The 18,647-nt window shown below is 38.8% G+C and overlaps 1 protein-coding gene across 1 annotated transcript in view; it reads right to left on the bottom strand.

Annotated features, from left to right (window-relative positions):
* Positions 1–452: 452 nt before the first annotated feature.
* The window catches only part of LOC145349362 (porimin-like), a 36,567-nt gene continuing 18,372 nt past the window's right edge, over positions 453–18,647 (bottom strand). Inside the window, exons 2-5 of the mRNA XM_080197875.1 lie at positions 11,864–11,899; positions 6,683–6,865; positions 5,386–5,539; positions 453–1,608 (exon numbers count right to left, since the gene is read on the bottom strand). Of these exons, the coding sequence (XP_080054001.1) occupies positions 1,584–1,608; positions 5,386–5,539; positions 6,683–6,865; positions 11,864–11,899 (398 nt within the window). The 3' untranslated portion in view covers positions 453–1,583. The remainder of the gene's footprint in view (positions 1,609–5,385; positions 5,540–6,682; positions 6,866–11,863; positions 11,900–18,647) is intronic.

Genomic DNA, 18,647 nt, shown 5'->3' with positions numbered 1-18,647 from the left:
TCAGGTGAATTAGTTTGGCTAGTTTTTCTGATGTACATTTTTAATTTGGATGGCTAAACATGCAAAGGCTCTCAGAAGTTTGCCAATAGAAAAACTGAGCCAGTCAGCAGTCATTAAATGAGTGCTATCAACCTATGAAAGAGAATTCAAAGGAACCTCCCTGGCTAGAATTGGAGGTGTTGGACATGGTTTCAATTGGCAAGAAGACAGCCATGAAGAAGACTCCAGCATACATTTCAGCACAAGTTAATAAAGGTATTTGTGTTTGAAAGTGACCTATTTATAGAGCTACAACAGTTAACGATGGCAGCCTCAGAATCACAGGGCACCCTAGCTCTCACAGACTTAACACTGTTGATTCATTATGGAAAACAGTATTTGCTTTAGCAACAACTATACAAGAAATCTGTAAACTCAAGTTAAGTGTTCACACAAAACACAGCAAAACATCATTCTGGTTTGTAATCTTTATTATATTGAAATTGCAAAATGACAGTACTTACTCATATTCAATAAGTTTATCCCAATTTATAGATAATTCTTTCTTCTTAACCAAAAAAACAGAATTCAAATTTGTTGGAATCAAGTCATTAGGAATACACATTACTAAACTGAACCAAATTTTAACAAATCCTGTATTTGTTTCTAAAATACAACAATGCAACTTCAGCAGGACAACAAACAGACAAGGCAGCTGACATCTGAACTATTATAATTTCTAACGATACACTGCCTCAAAAAGTTCAAAGAGAATGTTTCACAGGCAGTTTTAAATAAAAACGTTTATTTCCAATTGAACTCTGCCTCATAAATGACCAACAGAGAAAGCAAAATTACTTATCATTAAGTTAAAAATTCAATTTTAAGCAATAAAACAAACAAAATTCAGTGAAACATAGTTGGCAACCTAGAAATTACAATTGGCACCTTTCACAACAAAACATTCAATGCATTTTAAGTAAGTTGACATGACGCTAAAATAGTAATGTTATACAAACTCATTAAGCATTTATCTAATAATATCACCAACAGTAATGAAACACGTGCAATCTGTTACCAAGCTGGTTTCTTTCCCATATCAAATTATGATGTTGACATTCTGATTGATATCAGTAGAGTTAAACATTTGAGATTTTGATCTTGGACGATTAAGGCTGAATAATTTGTATTTCTGAAGAACTAAACCCTGGACATTTCAACCAGTTGAGAAAACCTGAAGCTTTAAAGAGAAAAATTTGGCATTGTACCATTTAGACTGTATCCAAAGCTAAATTTGAATGATAATCCCTGACAATTTCTATACTCAGTGCATTGTTACTCATAACATTAAGTCATGAAGCCCTGACACCTGGTTATGAGATGTTCAGTTAAGATCAAAAGGGACATTCAGATTTTAAAAATATATTGCATGCTTTAATACATAAAACATTAATCCAAAGCAACAATGCTTTTAGGTAGAAACATTTCTAGAAAAAGATGCAGAAATTGAAAAATAGAGACTTTTCATAGGTGTTGCCATTGTCGATTAGAATTAATGGAAAAAGCAATACAATCTGTTGAGGCACTTTCTTATTTGATGGTCCTTAGATTATTGCTTCAGTTTCTTCACTGGAATGAATGAAAAATAAGTTAGCGCTTTTGCAATTATGAAGTAAACTATATTTTGAAGTGTAAATTAAAAACACTACAAAGTTCTGGATAACTTTAGATGTAGATTTTGGGATAAGTGGGATTTAGAATCTTGGCAGTGATATCTGATATTGAGCTCACTGAAATCTGTTACCATTTCATGGTTTTCTGCCAGCAGTAACTGCAATGTTAAATGTACCCACTCATATTTCTGTTATGAGTAATGACAGGACCCACCACCATTCAGTGTGTTTTCAATCATTAACATCTTGTCAATGCTGAGTGTGATGTTTCTGGCATCTAGCATTTGTTAGGGAGCTTAATGGGGAAAGGGTGATTGGGGGAGTTGGGAAGGCAGGTCAAAATGGAAGGGTTACCTTAGTGCAAATCAACTGTAAGCTTAAAATAAAGGAAAATATAGAAAGTCCCCCTCTCTCTGCATAATCTCAAGCCGTGGGGTGGCATCTGTAAACATGTAACTCTTAACCTCATGGCTACACCACAATAACGCTAGCTGCTGCTCAAGTTCAGAAACCTAGAGTTCAAACTGCTGAAATCTACAACACTTCCTGTGAAACGGTTATCCAGGGCATGGGAAATGTCCTAGCATTCCCACATCACACATGATGCACAATCTCAATGTCTGACAATCAGCCTCACTATTACTTGATTTATTAACTGATAACCTTGTTTTTTTTATTACAAAAATATACTTTATTCATATAAAAACCTCTCAAATAAGCCACTGCAAAATGACTTATCTAACAATTACAGACAGTGCAAAAAAAGTCATTTTTATGGTACTACACGATTCTTATTTACACATTACATTAATTACATTTCAGAACTTGCATGCAGTTACGCAGGCCAAGGGTGTTACCGGGCCCTTGGTTGAAAGGCTTTATACAGTGGCCTTTCCCCATTGTGCCTTCGCGGCAGCTGCCCCAAGCTTGAGCGTGTCCCTCAGCACATAGTCCTGGACCTTGGAATGTGCCAAGTCTGCAACACTCGGTCGAGGACAATTCTTTCAACTGGAAGATCAGCAAGTTTCGGGCGGACGAAAGTGCGTCCTTCACCAAGTTGATGACCCTCCAGCAGCAGTTGATGTTTGTCTCGGTGTGCGTCCCTGGAAACAGCCGTAGAGCACAGAGTCCTGCGTCACCGAGCTGCATGGGACGAACCTCAACAAATATCACTGCATTTCAATCTAGACATTCTTTGCAAAGGCACATTCCACAAGGAGGTGTGTGACCGTCTCGTCAGACCCGCAGCCGCTTGGAGGGCAGCACGCGGTGATGTTGAGACCTCAAGCATGCATAAAGGATCTGATGGGGAGTGCCCTTCTCACCACCAGCCAAGCCAAGTCTTGGTGCTCGTTTGTGAGTTCTGGTGATAAGGCATTCTGCCAGATGACACCGACAGTCTGCTCAGGGAACCATTCAACAGGATCCGCCATCTCCTTTTCTCTCAGGGCCTCAAGGACATTACGTGCTGACCACTGCTTCATTGCCATATGGTGAAAGGTGCGTTTCCTGAAAAATTTCTCCATGAAGGACAGATGCTGCGGTATGGTCCAACTACTTGGAACATTCCGCGGCCGTGTGGCCAGACCCATCCTCTGCAACACTTGAGACAGGTAGAACCTCAAAAAGTAGTGGCACTTGCTGTTAGTGTACCGAGTGTCTACACAGCTTGATGTAGCCATACACAAGGTGGCCATCAGGATGAGGGCGGTGTTGGGAATGTTTTTCCCTCCTTTTTCTAGATATTTGTGCATCACTTCCCTCTGGATATGATCCATCTTTGATCTCCAAATAAATTTGAAAATGGCCTGGGTCACTGCTGCTGTGCAGGATTTGGGGATAGGCCACACCTGCACCACATACAACAACGTGGACAGCACCTTGTATCGGATGTCCAGGTTTTTACAGTGATAGAGAGAGAGTGTTACTGCCACAAGCCCAATTTTTGCTTGGCATTGGCGATGCACTCTTCCCAGTTTTTGGCACATGCCCCTACTACTCCAAACCATATCCCCAGCACCTTAAGGTAGTCTGCCCTGATGGCGAAGGGGACAAAGGATCTGTCAGCCCAGTTCCCAAAGAACATGGCCTCGCTCTTGCCCTGGTTGGCTTTGGCTCCCGAGGCCAGTTTGAACTGCTCACTGACTTGGAAAAGACTGCAAACAGATGAGGAATCCGAGCAAAAGACAGCCACGTCATCCATGTACAGGGAGGCTTTAATCTGCATGCGTCCGCTGCCTGGGATTGTAACCCCTTTGATGCCTGGGTCGCTTTTGAGGGCCTCAGCAAAGGGTTCAATGCAACACACAAAAATGACAGAGGAGAGAGATCAGCCCTGTCTGACTCCAGACCTGATCTGAAACCTATCTGATTCCCACCCATTGACTGAAACTGTGCTACTAATGACTGTGTAGAGCAGTTGGATCCAATTGCGGATTCCCTCCCCAAAGCCCAGTTTGGAGAACACATCCATCATGTAGCTGTGCAATATTCTGTCAAACGCCTTCTCCTGGTCTAGGCTAATGAGGCAGATATCCACACACCTGTCTTGCATTAGGTGATCATATCCTTGAGTAGCGCGAGGCTATCAGAGATCTTCCTGCACACTAGTAATCTTGTTACTATGGATAAATGTACTACTGGTGATAAGCCTTACTACTATTAATAACTCTTACTGTTAAACCCTATTAACATTAGTACTAACTTAGTAGTATTAAACTTCATTTAAGAAAAGATTTGACTAATTGCCTCCTTACTTATAACTAACAGTTAAAATTTTTAATGTTTTTTACACTCCCAGTTGTTTAGACTCCATTCCTAAGCAGCAATGTTCAGCAACCATAAGATTTTCCTGTTGATTAAAACCTCAGGAAGCTTCTGCTTCTCTCTCCCAAAGGTAAATGCTCTAAGCTTCACTCCTTGCACTTTATCTATCCACTTCTGTCAGTGTTTGTCAACATGTCTGCCTCTCTGAATTTTAAGTGTTCCAGGTTTTGTTTCTTTTATTTATCCACTCTTGGCTGTTTTTCTCCCGCAGGTCCACCTCTCTCACAAAGGCAAGTGTTGGACCTTTCTTCACTAACTCTGTGTTCTTGTTCCATTGTTTTATAATTTTAAACATTTTCATCATAGCATCCTGCAACCTGAGTTCTAATCAAACTGCTTTGTCTTTCTCTTAAGCCTCAAGATCCTTTGTAGAGTGTGTAGCCCAATACTGCACATATTATAATCACAGTTTTTCCTTTCCCTTTAGTGTAGATATTACCCCTTAGGTTTTTTAAAATTAGAATCTATTAATTTCATTTGAAGCATGGTGCTGCCTTTGCACCTGAACCCCAAATCCCTTTAATTTTATTAACGTTTAAAAAGAGTGCAAGTCAGAATTCATGATTTTTGATCCTTAATTATTCTCTTTCCTGTTCTAGATTTCTCCTCTCTTGATACAGTTACAAATGGATATCAGTTTGTGTTGGTGCTACTGTCTATTATTGACCTGAGGTCAGGGTCAGAAGCATTAGGGAAATTCCTTACCAAGGCTAAGGGCAATGAGACCAATTTCGCTACTGCTGCTTAGCCTTCTGAGCACAGATTAAGGATTGAACTTTCAAGTATTCTGGTCTGCATGCTCAGCTATTCACTGTTTTAAATTAAGCTATCAAAGAGTGTTGGGGACAGAACTTTTAACAACTAAAGGTAGGAAAGACTTGCATAATACATGATGCAGGTTTCTTACATGGTTCTGTACTGAGTGCCGCTTCTGGTAACGCAAAATCTTCGTCCAAAGTAGAAAACAGCTATGACACCCAAAGCCAACACAATACCACCTACAAAACTTCCAATATCAAAATGTGAAACGATAGGCAAGGCAGCTGTAGTAATGTCAGTATCTGAAAAAGGAGTAAAGTAGTGAAAGTTAAAATGATAGTATATAACATAAACTGAATGTGCATCTTTGTGAACAAACTGACAATAGCTAATCATAAAGCAAACAGAGCGACTCAGATCAATAAATCCAGCTTGTACAGAAAGTTACAACTTCAAGATCTTGCTCTAGAGAATGCTGACACAATCTTGCAATAGAATGGTACTGCAATAGTTTTTAATCTCTAGTTTATTATTTAAAAGGGATGTGTACCCATTGAATTATCGTAAATCTCTAATTACGATGCAAAGTAGATCATGGTCTAAAATTAGGCTCTGCACTGCCTGTTTCTAGCAATAATAACTCTGGTGTGGGAATGGTAGACCATGGGGGAGAAAGCAGACACACATTCCCAACTGAAATTATACCACCCGTCATATTAGAAAAGGAAATGAGGGAAATGTTAATCCTTTTGTAATATAAATGGCCAAATTCATGAGGCTCACTTTGCAAGACTGGTCTGCTGAGGCAATGGGTGCAGGAAATGTGATCTTGAGACCACCCAGCAGACCTCAACCAAGTTTTTGATATATATTTGCCTGAATGTGGAGCTGGCAGGAACTGGACTGCTCCTCTTAATCCTACATTTAAAAGAAACAGGCTCCCGCTGTTCCTGTTCCGCTCTAGCACCAGGCTTCGATCTTTCTCTTTACCGTCAATCCCTCCCCCTGCCACCCTGAGACAGAAATAGCATGATATTCTCTCACTCATCTCATGTTGGCTCTTGCCAACATGAGATGAGTGCATCTTGCATTGCTTGTGTGCGGCACCTCATTCACCATTCAACTTGTCCCACCACAATTAAGTGTCTAGCAAGTACCTACAATTATCACTGCCATCGAATTTAACCTAGTTACTCATGCTGAACACTTATCTGTGCAGCAGGATGAAATCACAAATGAGATCTTCACTTTCATTTCCCCCTTCATCCTACAATTCCCAGCAATTTTCAGCTCAGTTAAATGAAAATCCGAGGAATAATTTCTGACAAACTGAGCTGAAATGGCAGCAATAACTTAAATGTACATGATCATCCACTCTAATTGGGCAACAAAAAAAACAGGTTAACCCAAAAATTTCCCATCCCATCCCCTATAAAGATACATACGTGTATTATTAGCAAAAGTTGCTGAGGTAGTAGTTATAATGGCATTCTCAGATTTGGTGACTGCTGGTTCATTGGTTAAACCCACAGTTGTGGTGTTCTCAGTATTGGTGGTTGTTTGCATAATTGTTGCAGTGTTCTGAGATTGAATGGTTGTTTGAAGAGGAGTTGTTGGATTAGAAGTAGCTGAGAGCAGGGAGAGAAAAAAAATCAACGATCTTTAGACATTGTTGAAAATCTACATCAATACAAGATGTAAACCCAGAAATAACTTAAGTACAAATACTGCAAAATAATTGTGCCCAGAGAAATTGAAAAGTAACCCAAAAGTAATTTTAAATAAAATTCTTTAATGATAAAGTTATGAGGATATATTTAAACCACATCCTTCTTAGGCTTGAATCTTGTTGACAAAAGATCTTTGGCCAACTATGAGTCTAATTTGTTATAACTGAGAAATTAATAGTGATTTGTTACCAACCTTCTTTTACTTTGCCAACTATTATTTGACAATTGGTGGTAGGGTTAAGGAAAGAAACAGTGGGAGAGAGATGAAGAAGGAAAAACAGAAGTCAGCAAAACTCTTGTTTTTCTGAATTCTTTTTGAACAACCGAAGAATAGTAATGGCTGTAACACAAAACTATCAAGTTGCAGTAAACTATGGTGAGTTGCTCAGTTACTGGGAACCCCATCATATATTTTCAATACTCTTTTGTTCCAAGTATGGTTTGCATTTCAATTTGGCATATCATGAAGGAACAGTCAGCACAAAATGCTCCGAGTTAGGTCTGGCCTCACCTACGGGGGCTGATAAAATAATGGCCATCTAGTGTGCTGTATTATGGCACAACAGGCAGCCAGCTGACACTGATTGCTTGCTAGCACCACATAAAACATCCGTAATGCTTCAGAAATAGTAAACATACATACTTGGAGCATTAGTAGATTATACAAATAAAGTTACCTGTGTTGCCATCGCTGTTCTTTAGAAACCTTGGTTTCTACACTGCACAGAAGGTAAGATTTTTAATACTTTCAATGGCACAACTGGAAATAATGATGACGGTGCAGGGCTCAGGACAGCTCCTTCCATTTCAAATGGAATGGTAGTTTTAAATCAATCTAGGAACAATCTCTTCCACAAGAAAGTATCTACCAGCCAGGCAATGTCACTTACTCTGCCACTAAGTGTCAGTGACTGCATCAACAGCCGACGGTTTTTTCCTTTCAATGGCAAACAACAGAATGAATACGCCAAATGGCTTAGTGATAAATGTAGCTTGTGGCATGACAATGAGCCATGTAGACCAGAATAAAGGTCTCAAGTCTGATCTTCTGTCACCGAGTTAATTGGTCTAACGCAACATGGCTGTTGGGTCTCTGCAATCTGCTCAAAATGTTCCTGATCTAGAGACCCTTGACTTTTGCCCTGTTACCTTGTTCGAAAATACAGCATGGAAAGGCAAGGTCAGGATGAAAGACCCTTTACAGGATGGCATGCAACTGAAATCAGGCTGGGAGGGAAGACCTTTAAGCCTACCTGCCCGTGTCTGTTTTCCGTCTGCTACCAAAAATACTTCGAAGTATTTGGCTGTACCCCAATACTTCCAAGGACTTGGAGGACCCTTGGTAAATTCCACACAGCCTTCAATAACAAGCTTTAACAGGCTCTTAATTGACTGAGTTATCTACTCAACTGCTTTCAAGCATATAACTCTGCCCTGACGAAGAATCATCCAGACTCGAAACATTGGCTTTATTGTCTCTCCACTGAAGCTGTCAGACCTGCTAAGATTTTCCAGCATTTTCTATTTTTGAAACCCTGTTTCCTCTCTGGTCACACCTGGCCTTAATGTTTAGGGTGGCAAAAGGATTGAACCTCCATGGGAAGTCTGAAACAAAAACTGAGTTAAATCAGGAGCAGAAAGGTGCCTCTGTTGGAAGCCCCTTATGTAGTTGAGGCCCCACCATCTGACAAATTTAGGCCATGGTGTTGGGAGTGACACATTAGCATGGGTAAAGTTGTAGACAAAGAAAGAACAACTACAGCAAAGATTTTAACAACAATATTGGCTTCAAAAGGGTTATTCCAGCTAAAAGTTAAGCATGCTGGGATTTTTGGTCAACTTATAATTAAAATCAGATGCAAGTTGTAAAGTTGCTCTGAGTCATAGCATGATCTGGGAACTGTGATCTGCAGCTTGCGGTGTTGACCAAATATGGGAAGTTGTTTACCCTATGGTAGGCCAGACAGCATTAGTTTTATGGGATCTACATGTAATCTGAACCAAGTATAATAGTGTCTGTTGGAGGGGTTTAGGATAACTTGGGACTATAAAGAGTAATAGATTAAGATAACTAATTTAGAGTGAACATAATATAGAAAAACTACAAAGTACCTGGAGTTAAAGTTACAATTTGCATAGAAACACATATAACCACTATTAGAGAATTTAAACATGTATTTTTAAAGCATACTGTATTCTGTATTAAAGGCATATACTTGACTAATGCCACTCTAGGGTATGATGGGATACAACTGAGTGAGAAGAACCACATTCCTTGAAAACAATACAGCTACTGAGAACCATCTTATCAGTGTGGGCTTTAGAAAGTACAAGCTTCCCAGATAGTAGAATGGATAGAATAATATAATTTTCCTAAGAGGTTGCTAAGGAGACCCTGGGAAAGTACTTTTGAACTCTATGGACCTACGTATTGGGGTTGCTAGGCGACAGTGGGAAAGAACCTTATTCTCATACTTCCAGGGGGTAAAATATCATTGGCCAAGGTAAATGATTCATGCTAAAATGATGGCTCACTCTGGCTAGGGTGAGCAAAAGAGGTGGGCAAATGATTTTTGAAAAACGTAAAATTGTACTACTGATAACAACGCAATTTAGAATAATTTGGACTACCTCAAATCAGTCTCCTATGCATATTGACCAGGCCTGGACAATAAAATACGTTTTCAAGCAGAATTACTGCCTCTATGAGTCCTTTGTATTTGCTGAGCTTTAATTAATAAAAGGAAATCTCTCACATGAAAGCCAGCATAATACATAGGTCTATAAAAAGCTCCAGTAGCATCATTTACAAGTAATTTCATTGGTTTTTTTGAGCCACGTGATCGGTTTTCGGTTACACAGTTAGCTGGATGCCAGAGAATCTTCTGGAAGCATGTGAAAAAGTTTGTAGATAAAGGACACGAGTAGCCTTTGTCTCCAGATATAAGTCTATAGAGATCCACCACCGCAAGAAGTGTGCCCTGAAGGAACTTCTTCGGAGAGGGCCATGAGGATAGATTCTACATTGGGAATAGTCCTAGCCAGTTTTTCCTAAAACTGGGTAGTATCTATTTTCAGTTAAATAATTACAGTTAATGTTCAGTTAAGAGTTAAAGTTCAATAATAGTTAAAAGAGTTGCAATTGTTTAAGTTTGAGTTGGTACCTAAAATGTTAAACAAAGGGGAATTATTGAATGAATTAAGAGTGGGCTCCTGGTCTCGTTTGTTTCATTAACCTGGAATGCTTGGAGGGTATTTAAATCAGTAACTGAGTAATAAAGGATTGGTTATCTAATGGGAAGCACAGTGTATGAATAAATATGCTCTTAGCAGGTGCAGCGTCACGGATCAGTGCTGGAGCATTAATCTTTTACAAACTAATGCACAGAAGCTAAATTTTTCAATGACTCCAAGATTGTCAAGAAAAGTTAGGGAGTCTGTAAAGGGATAAAAATTGGTCAACCGAGTAGGCAAAAAATTGGCAGATGGAGTATATTGTGGGAAAATGGAAAAATAGAAAAGCAACATTTCAATGGAGAGAGATTGCAGAACTCTGTAGTACAAGAGATCTGGGTGTCCTGGTACACGAATTATAAAAAATTAGTTGTAGGGTACAGCAAATGTTTAGGATGGTAAATGGAATGCTAGTGTTTGCTACAAAAAGAATGGAATAGAGAAGTGGGGAACTTTTACTGAGGTTGGAGGGGAAATGGTGATAACATCTTTGGGTACTATGTACAGTTTTGGTCTCCTTATTTGAAAAAGGATATATTGTGTTGGATGCAGTTTAGACAAGGTTCATTCGACTCATTCCTGGGATGAAGGGTCTTTCCAATAAAGACAGGTTGAATAAGTTGGGCTTATACCCATTGGAGTTCAGAAAAATGAGGAGTGATCTTATTGAAACATATAAGATCCTGAGGGGGCTTGACAAGGTGGATACCAGGATGATGTTTCTTCTTGTGGGGGGATGCTAGAACTAGGGGGCACAGTTTATGATTATGAAATCCACCTTTGAAGGAGAATTGTTTTGCTCTCAGAGGATTGTTAGTCTGTGGAATTTTGACATTCAAGTTTCTTCACAATCTCTGTTTCCCAGCCACACCAACAAAACACTACCACTTTATTAGGTTATATTAAGGTGTCACCAACCTGAGGATTACTTCGGACGTCTGGCTTCTCCAGGTCTGCACCTTGTAGCTCTGCCTTCAAAGGGAATCTCTATCTGCTCCTACTTTTAACTTCAGTGAACAGTACCTTGTTTATATTCTTGTTCTTTGTTCCTTTGACTTCAGTCTTCCCAGGCTCCTCTTTTCATTCCTGATTTCTGGAACTTGCTTTCTGCCCCTTACCCTATCATCCTGTCTATCCTGGTAGCTTCTATCAAAAGCATCCTGATTCCAGACCAAAAACAACTGCATTTGTTTTTTAATGTGAGTCTCTGGTGAGCAACAGCTTATTTTGTGCAAAGCTGTAATTCTTTTATATCACGAACTCTTAATGATAATGCCAGCAAAGTTCAAAGTGAAACTAGACTATAGATATGCAGACACCTTTGTTTTAACAAGAAGCCAACTGAAGTTTTATTCCTTTCATAACACACACACACACACACATTAAGCTTAAACTTACGTCTTACTTCTTATAACTACAATACAAATATTTAATACAAAGATTTAAACTATCTCTGTTTCCCAACATCTGTTGTTGAGAAATTGCAAGAGTCTGCCAATCACTAACTTTCATCCATCAGAAAGAAAAGAAAGATTGCAGTCGTTTACTACAAATCAAATCATCAATTTTATCCTCAGGAGCTGCAGCAAAAATCTGTAAATGGGTAAAATGGGAATCATTTTATGTGCACACGTTCATCATAAAATTAGCTTTTTTGCTTACCATTTGTGACTTGGCTTAAATTATTTATACTTGTATCTAGAATGTAAAAAGAAACAAGGTATGCATAAATCATTTAAATTTAAGACAATTTAGCATAGTAAGGTATAGTAACACAATATATAGCACTGAAGTGTGATTTAATTAGTCATGTCTCCCACTTTTGTTGAATTACCTGTGTAGTGGGCACAATTGTCCCTGGACAGTCAACAACATGCCCTAACAAAATGCCAGCCATCTAAATTGCATTTTGTATATAATTTCTGAAGAAATGTGAACTCCCAGGCTGGATAGTTGTCTCATTGGAAATACAGTAAGAAGTCTCACAACACCAGGTTTAAGTCCAGCAGCTTTACTTCGTTGCAAAATCCACTAGCTTTCGGAGAGCTGCTCTTTCATCAGGTAAGTGGGAGTTCTGTTCACAGACAGGGCATATAAAGACACAAACTCAATTTACAAAATAATGGTTGGAATGCAAATCTTTACAGGTAATCAGGCCTTAAAGGTACAGGCAATGTGAGTGGAGACAGCATTAAACACAGGTTAAAGAGACGTGTATTATCTCCAGACAGGACAGTTAGTGAGATTTTGCAAGCTGAGGCAAGTCGTGGGGGTTACAGATAGTGTGACATGAACCCAAGGTCCTGATTGAGGCCACTGTCATGTGTGTGGAACCTGGCTATAATGCTTGACTCTGTTGTTGAGCACAGACTGATAGCTTTAACTGTAGCTTTGTCTGTACCTTTAAGACCTGATTAACTGTAAAGATTTGCATTCCAACCATTATTTTGTAAATTGAGTTTGTGTCTTATATGCCCCGTTTGTGAACAGAACTCCCATTTACGTGACAAAGGAGCAGCACTCCAAAAGCTAGTGGATTTTGCTTCCAAATAAACCTGTTGGACTTTAACCTGGTGTTATGAGACTTCTTACTGTGTTTACCCCAGACCAACACCAGCATCTCCACACCATTGGAAACATTCAGAGGATGGTTCACGCAATTTTAATTGCCTTCCCTCATTTACACATGGCCAGACAGTTGGCAAAAAAGCAGCTGAAAGCTCACAAAGTCTAGACCTGCCAAGTATATCCAATGTAAGCACAAGGAAAGGATTTGTGAATTTATGAGAGGGAATTTTTGAAGAAAAAAGTCTAGATAGGTGATATCTCCATACTCCTGGTAAAGCCAAAAGAATGGTCCTCTTCCTCCTTTCAGCCCCAACAGGGGTGTTTTAATTTAACCTTCCAAGGATTCTTTGTTGTTTTGGCCAGGTTGTTACTGTTAGGGAACCTTCTGCAGACAAATCCCTTCCCACTCAAATGCCATTAAGATCCTGGTGTAACAGGACTCCAATTTGCATATATAGTATAGATTTAGAATTACATCACAGGAACAGATTAATTGCCCCTCTGTCCAAATTCATCAAGCTTGACAAATAGAGTGGATGAAAATGCAAGAAAATAATATATACTACAAATCTGCTGAAACCTGTCCATCAACAAATTTCTGTATTAATTTGCTTACAATTCTATGAAGCTTCAAATCAAATTCATATTTATTAGTTCAGAATCAGTTTGCTATAGCCACATAACTTCTTTGATTTTGGATGCAATGATGGGTTTTATATTCCCTTAAGTAACTACTTCCTTATAGAATGCCCCAAAAGGAAGATGCAACCCTCTAACTACAGTATGCTATAATCATATTAATTTACTTTAAAATCTATTTATCGTAGAATTACAGAATTCCTACAGTGCAGGAGGAGGCCATTGACAATAATCACACCTAGGCCCAATCCCTATAAGCCCACGTATTTACCCTGCTAATTCCCTGACACTAAGGGGCAATTCAGCATGGTCAATCAACCTAACCCACACATCTTTGGAGTGTGGTAGGAAACCAGAGCACCTAGAGGAGTCTGAAGCAGACACATGGAGAATGTGCAAACTCCAGACAGAAAGACACCCGAGCCCAGGTCCTGGATGCTGTGAGGCAGCAGTATTATCCACTGTGCCACCATGCTGCCCTAAATACAACGTCTTCTTAGATTTCTTGTCAATATAATACTTGTTATATTTTCTGTATCTTGAGACAATTCGCTTTCAAAGAAATCCTAGACTTCGGTGCATAATAAAATTATATTGTTGTTACTGAAGTTTTAAAAAGATAAAAACAAAATAGCTTTTCTCAAATAATTTCTATTTCAGTCAAACCATTAACCATTAGATAACTATTATCTAATGCACATATTTTAATACTTGGAAAAAATTACAGTCAGAAAATAATAGTGATCATTTATAGATTGTAATCTTCTGTCATATGAAGCAGCTCCATCAAAATTATCAAATTAATAAATTAATTGTGCAAAAGTACTACAGCTTTACATCACAAACACTATTAAATTCACTGCATAAACCAAAGTTTTAGAAGAGAACTGCGAACTTACAGATAATACATTTTATTTATTCATAACCATTCTATTGAAAACATCTGTGAACATTTCAAGCCAAGTCATCGACATACTAGTTGAAGTAAACTTTCTAAACTTTATGCCCTGCACTTCATGCCAGTAAGAAGTAACACACATTTTGTAATAGATGGAGTTGATACTGTGATTGTACATATCAGAGATTATTGCCAGTTTTAGCAACTTTGAGACCATTCATACTGTAACTTCAGCATCATTAAGATGGTTTCCACTGCATAAATCCAGGAACAGAATAACACAGCAAAATAGTTTAAGACAAATCTGGTGTCAAACCCCTTGTTTAAAAAATAGCTCAGAAGTCCCTTGGTGATATGTACAGAGCTTAGATATCTAGCATCTGAATGCTAGCTGAATTCAATTGTTAGAGGATCATTTGTAGGCCAAAATGAATAAGGCAGCATCCCAGTGCACTTTAATCATAGATTTTATGTTAATACTTCACATTGATAGAAATACTGTGGTGTGACTGTCGTATCAAATGTAAAACAACTTGCATCACTACAACAGTCTTCACAAAGAAATGTGTTCTAGGGGGAAGAAAGCTGATTTTAAGAGAAAAGGAGTGTAGCTGGAGCACAGGAATTTGTGCTGCTGTTTGGCTGGGACAGAAATAAAATCAGAGAACAGCCCTCTTGCAATGAAGCCCTTTTATTATTGGTATATACAATGGAAATGCTATAGGATCCTATTATATATATCTGCTCTCTGTACATAAACTTTAGTTAAGACATCATGATTGGCGCAGGCTTGGACTGCTGAAGGGCCTGTTCCTGTGCCGTACTTTTCTTTGTTCTTTGTCCTAAAGCAGACTGATGTGCAGAAGTTGAGGCAGGCTCATTGGTTAGTGTTAACTGACACAATAATCCTTAAGAACTGCTTCAATCACCTTTTAATAGGTCAAACAAGCTACAGAGTCATCAATCTTCATCCACTGTACAACAAGTACTCACTTAAAGTGGTGCATGTGTTCCTGAAAATTGAAACCCCTTTAAGTGAAGCCAGGTTTCCCATAGGAACAAGATCAGTATATGGAGACAAAGATGCAGGTATTGGAAAGGAGGCAAAAAGGCCAACTAAATTGGTAGCTGGTTTAGATACCTAAATTAAAAGGAATATTGTTTGTACTCAATTTGGAAATTCAGGAGTAAATTTATAGAAAAGCTCAAGTTTTTAAATTGACGAAGTAAATGTCAACATGTTTAAATAGATACAGATGATACAAGGTAGAAGAACAGTCTAAAACATTTAGAAGAGATGGATTTAGCCACTTCAAGCAAAGGTATTGTGTGTATGAGATAGGAGTGGACTGCCAATGCAGGCAGTGGAAAAGTGAGATAGGATATTGTTTAAGAGCATAAAAGAGAAAAGGATTTTGCCACATAATGCTGGATATTTCCCAGACATCAGAACTAACTGGATGGTCTGCAATTTTTCTCTCTCTCTCTGGTCCTGTATATCCCAGTACTTTCAAAAATAAACTTTTTCTTTGAAAAAGGAATATAACATTATATTCAGTTGCATTTCAGGACATAGTTTAATTCATTAAAATCACAATACCAAAAGGTCTCATTTTGTTATTGGCAAGGTTCTATGATTAACTTAATAAACAACAACATTATGAAAGTTTTAGAACAGAATGATGAAGTCACAAAAAAAAGTGATTTATTAATGAGAAAGTTATTCCAGTAAATTTTCCAATATTTCTTATTCTGCAGTTGCTCCTGAAATTAGATTAATGCAAATGAGAAAGGTTTTTACACCAAACTGCTTTCAAGACAATTTTTCTTCCTATTATTTCCAGTCCTCTAAAAACAAAATCAAAACATTATCCCATAGGATATGCAAGAAAACAAGAATTGGCCACATTTTTTTTTCCACTCTGAATTGTTCAATATGCAGTACAGAAGAGAAGTAAAGCTGATGGGGGTGCTGACTTTCTGTTCCTTTTTCAGGGAAAACAGCTCACCACTTGCCAAAACCAGAAATTTACTGTGTAAAGAAGGAAGTAATTCAAGAAGGCAGCCCTTACCATATTTTCAGGAAAATAAAGGCACCATTTCCAGCTATAGAGTCCACAAATGAGAACTTTGCTGTACTGCGTGCAGTTCTGGACACCAAACTGCCAGAAGGATGCAGAAGCTTTGGAGAGAGAGCAAAGAAGGTTCACCAGGATACTGCCTGGTCTCAAGGGTGTTGGCTATGAGGAGGGGCAGAATAAACTAGGATTGTTTTCACTGGAAAGATGGAGGCTGAGGGGAGACCCAATAAAGGTCTACAAAATTATGAGGGGCATAGACAGGGTGGATAGTGAGAGGCTTTTTCCCCAGAGTGGATGTGTCAATTACAAGGGACACAGGTTTAAGGTGAGTGGAGGAAAGTTTAAGGGAAATGTTCAGGGAAAGTTTTTCCACGCAGGGATTGGTGGGTGCCTGGAACACGCTGTCAGCTGAGGTGATGGAAGAAGATACATTAGCAACATTTAAGAGTACTTGGATGGCTACATGAATAGGGATATGGACTGAATAAGGTCAAGGATCCTATACAGGGATATGGACTGAATAAGGGCAGAAGGTTTTTTTTAAACTTTAGTTAAGACATCATGATTGGCGCAAGCTTGGACTGCCGAAGGGCCTGTTCCTGTGCTGTACCTTTCTTTGTTCTTTGTCCTAAAGCAGATTGATGTGCAGAGGTTGAGGCAGACTCATTGGTTAGTGTTAACTGACACAATAACTCTTAAAAACTGCTTCAATCACTTTTTAATAGGTCAAACAAGCTACAGAGTCATCAATCTTCAGCCATTGTACAACAAATCCTCACTTAAAGTGGTGGTTGTGTTCCTGAAAATTGAAATCCCTTTAAGTGAAGCAAGGTTTCCCATAGGAATCACTGTTAAGGCTTGAATTAGAATTATCCAGAAAAAAAAAATGTAAAAATTGAAATACAGTACTAAGTATGTGCAATGCTGTCACAAACTCAGCTATGGTGTCCCAGCCTGGAACACTGGTTCATGGTGGTGTATAGCTTTGTTTACAGGATAGTACAAAGAGCCATGTGAGAGACCCAGTGAGAACTGTAAACAGCGCAGTCATAGAATAACGCTTAAAAACTTTATTCCAATAAAGATAAGACATACATACACAAACAGGACTATAATGATCTAAGGCAGTTACGTACAAGAAGCTACTTAACACACCCAGACAATAGAAATTATTTTTTAGTTTCAAAATACATTTACGAAATTGAAGTCTTTCAGAACTTCCCTCTTCCCAAACAACATCCAACTCAATAGATAAGTAAAAGCCCGTTTATAGTTACCACACTGTGTACAATTGAGAAATTATGCTAGAGAATATCTCTTCTTAGTTCAGTGAAGGTATCATTTCAACTTTTGATTTGATTCGATTTATTATTGTCACATGTCAAGATGCAGTGAAAAGTATTGTTTCTTGCGTGCTATACAGACAAAACATACCATTCATAGAGTATGCAGAGGAGGAGGGTGTAGAATATAGTGTTACAGTCATAGTTAGAGGTAGAGAAAGATCAGCTTAATATATGGTAGGTTCACTTAAAAGTCGGATGGCAGCAGGGAAGAAGCTGTTCTTTGATTTATTATTGTCACATGTATTAACATAGTGAAAAGTATTGTTTCTTGCATGCTACACAGGCAAAACATACCATTCATAGAGAAGGAAATGAGAAAGTGCAGAATGTAGTGTCACAGTCATAGCTCGGGTGTGGGGAAAGATCAACTTAATGCAAGGTGAATCCATTCAGAAGTCTGACAGCAGCAGGGGGGAAGCTGTTCTTGAGTCTGCTGGTATGTGACTTTAGACTTTTGTATCTTTTTCCCGACAGAAGAAGGTGGAAAGAGAATGTCCAGGGTGCCTGGGGTCCTTAATTGTGCTGGATGCTCTGCAAAGGCAGTGGGAAGTGTAGACAGAGTCAATGGATGGGAGGCTGGTTTGTGTGATGGATTGGGCTACATTCACGACCTTCTGTAGTTTCTTGTGGTCTTGGGCAGAGCAGGAGCCATACCAAGCTCTGACACACCAGAAGGAATGCTTTCTATGGTGCATCTATAAAAGCTGGCAAGAGTCATAGCTGACATGCCAAATTTCCTTAGTCTTCTGGGAAAGTAGAGGTGTTGGTGGGCTTTCTTAACCATAGTGTTGGCACGGGGAGACCAGGACAAATTGTTGGTGATCTGGACACCTAAAAACTTGAAGGTCTCGACCCTTTATACTTCGTTCCCATTGATGTAGACAGGGACATGTTTTCCTTTACGCTTCCTGAAG

The sequence above is a fragment of the Carcharhinus amblyrhynchos genome, chromosome 10 (genome assembly GCF_965287045.1).
Source record: "Carcharhinus amblyrhynchos chromosome 10, sCarAmb.v2.hapA, whole genome shotgun sequence".
Classification (NCBI taxonomy): domain Eukaryota; kingdom Metazoa; phylum Chordata; class Chondrichthyes; order Carcharhiniformes; family Carcharhinidae; genus Carcharhinus; species Carcharhinus amblyrhynchos.
This window is presented reverse-complemented; position numbering and strand designations above follow the sequence as displayed.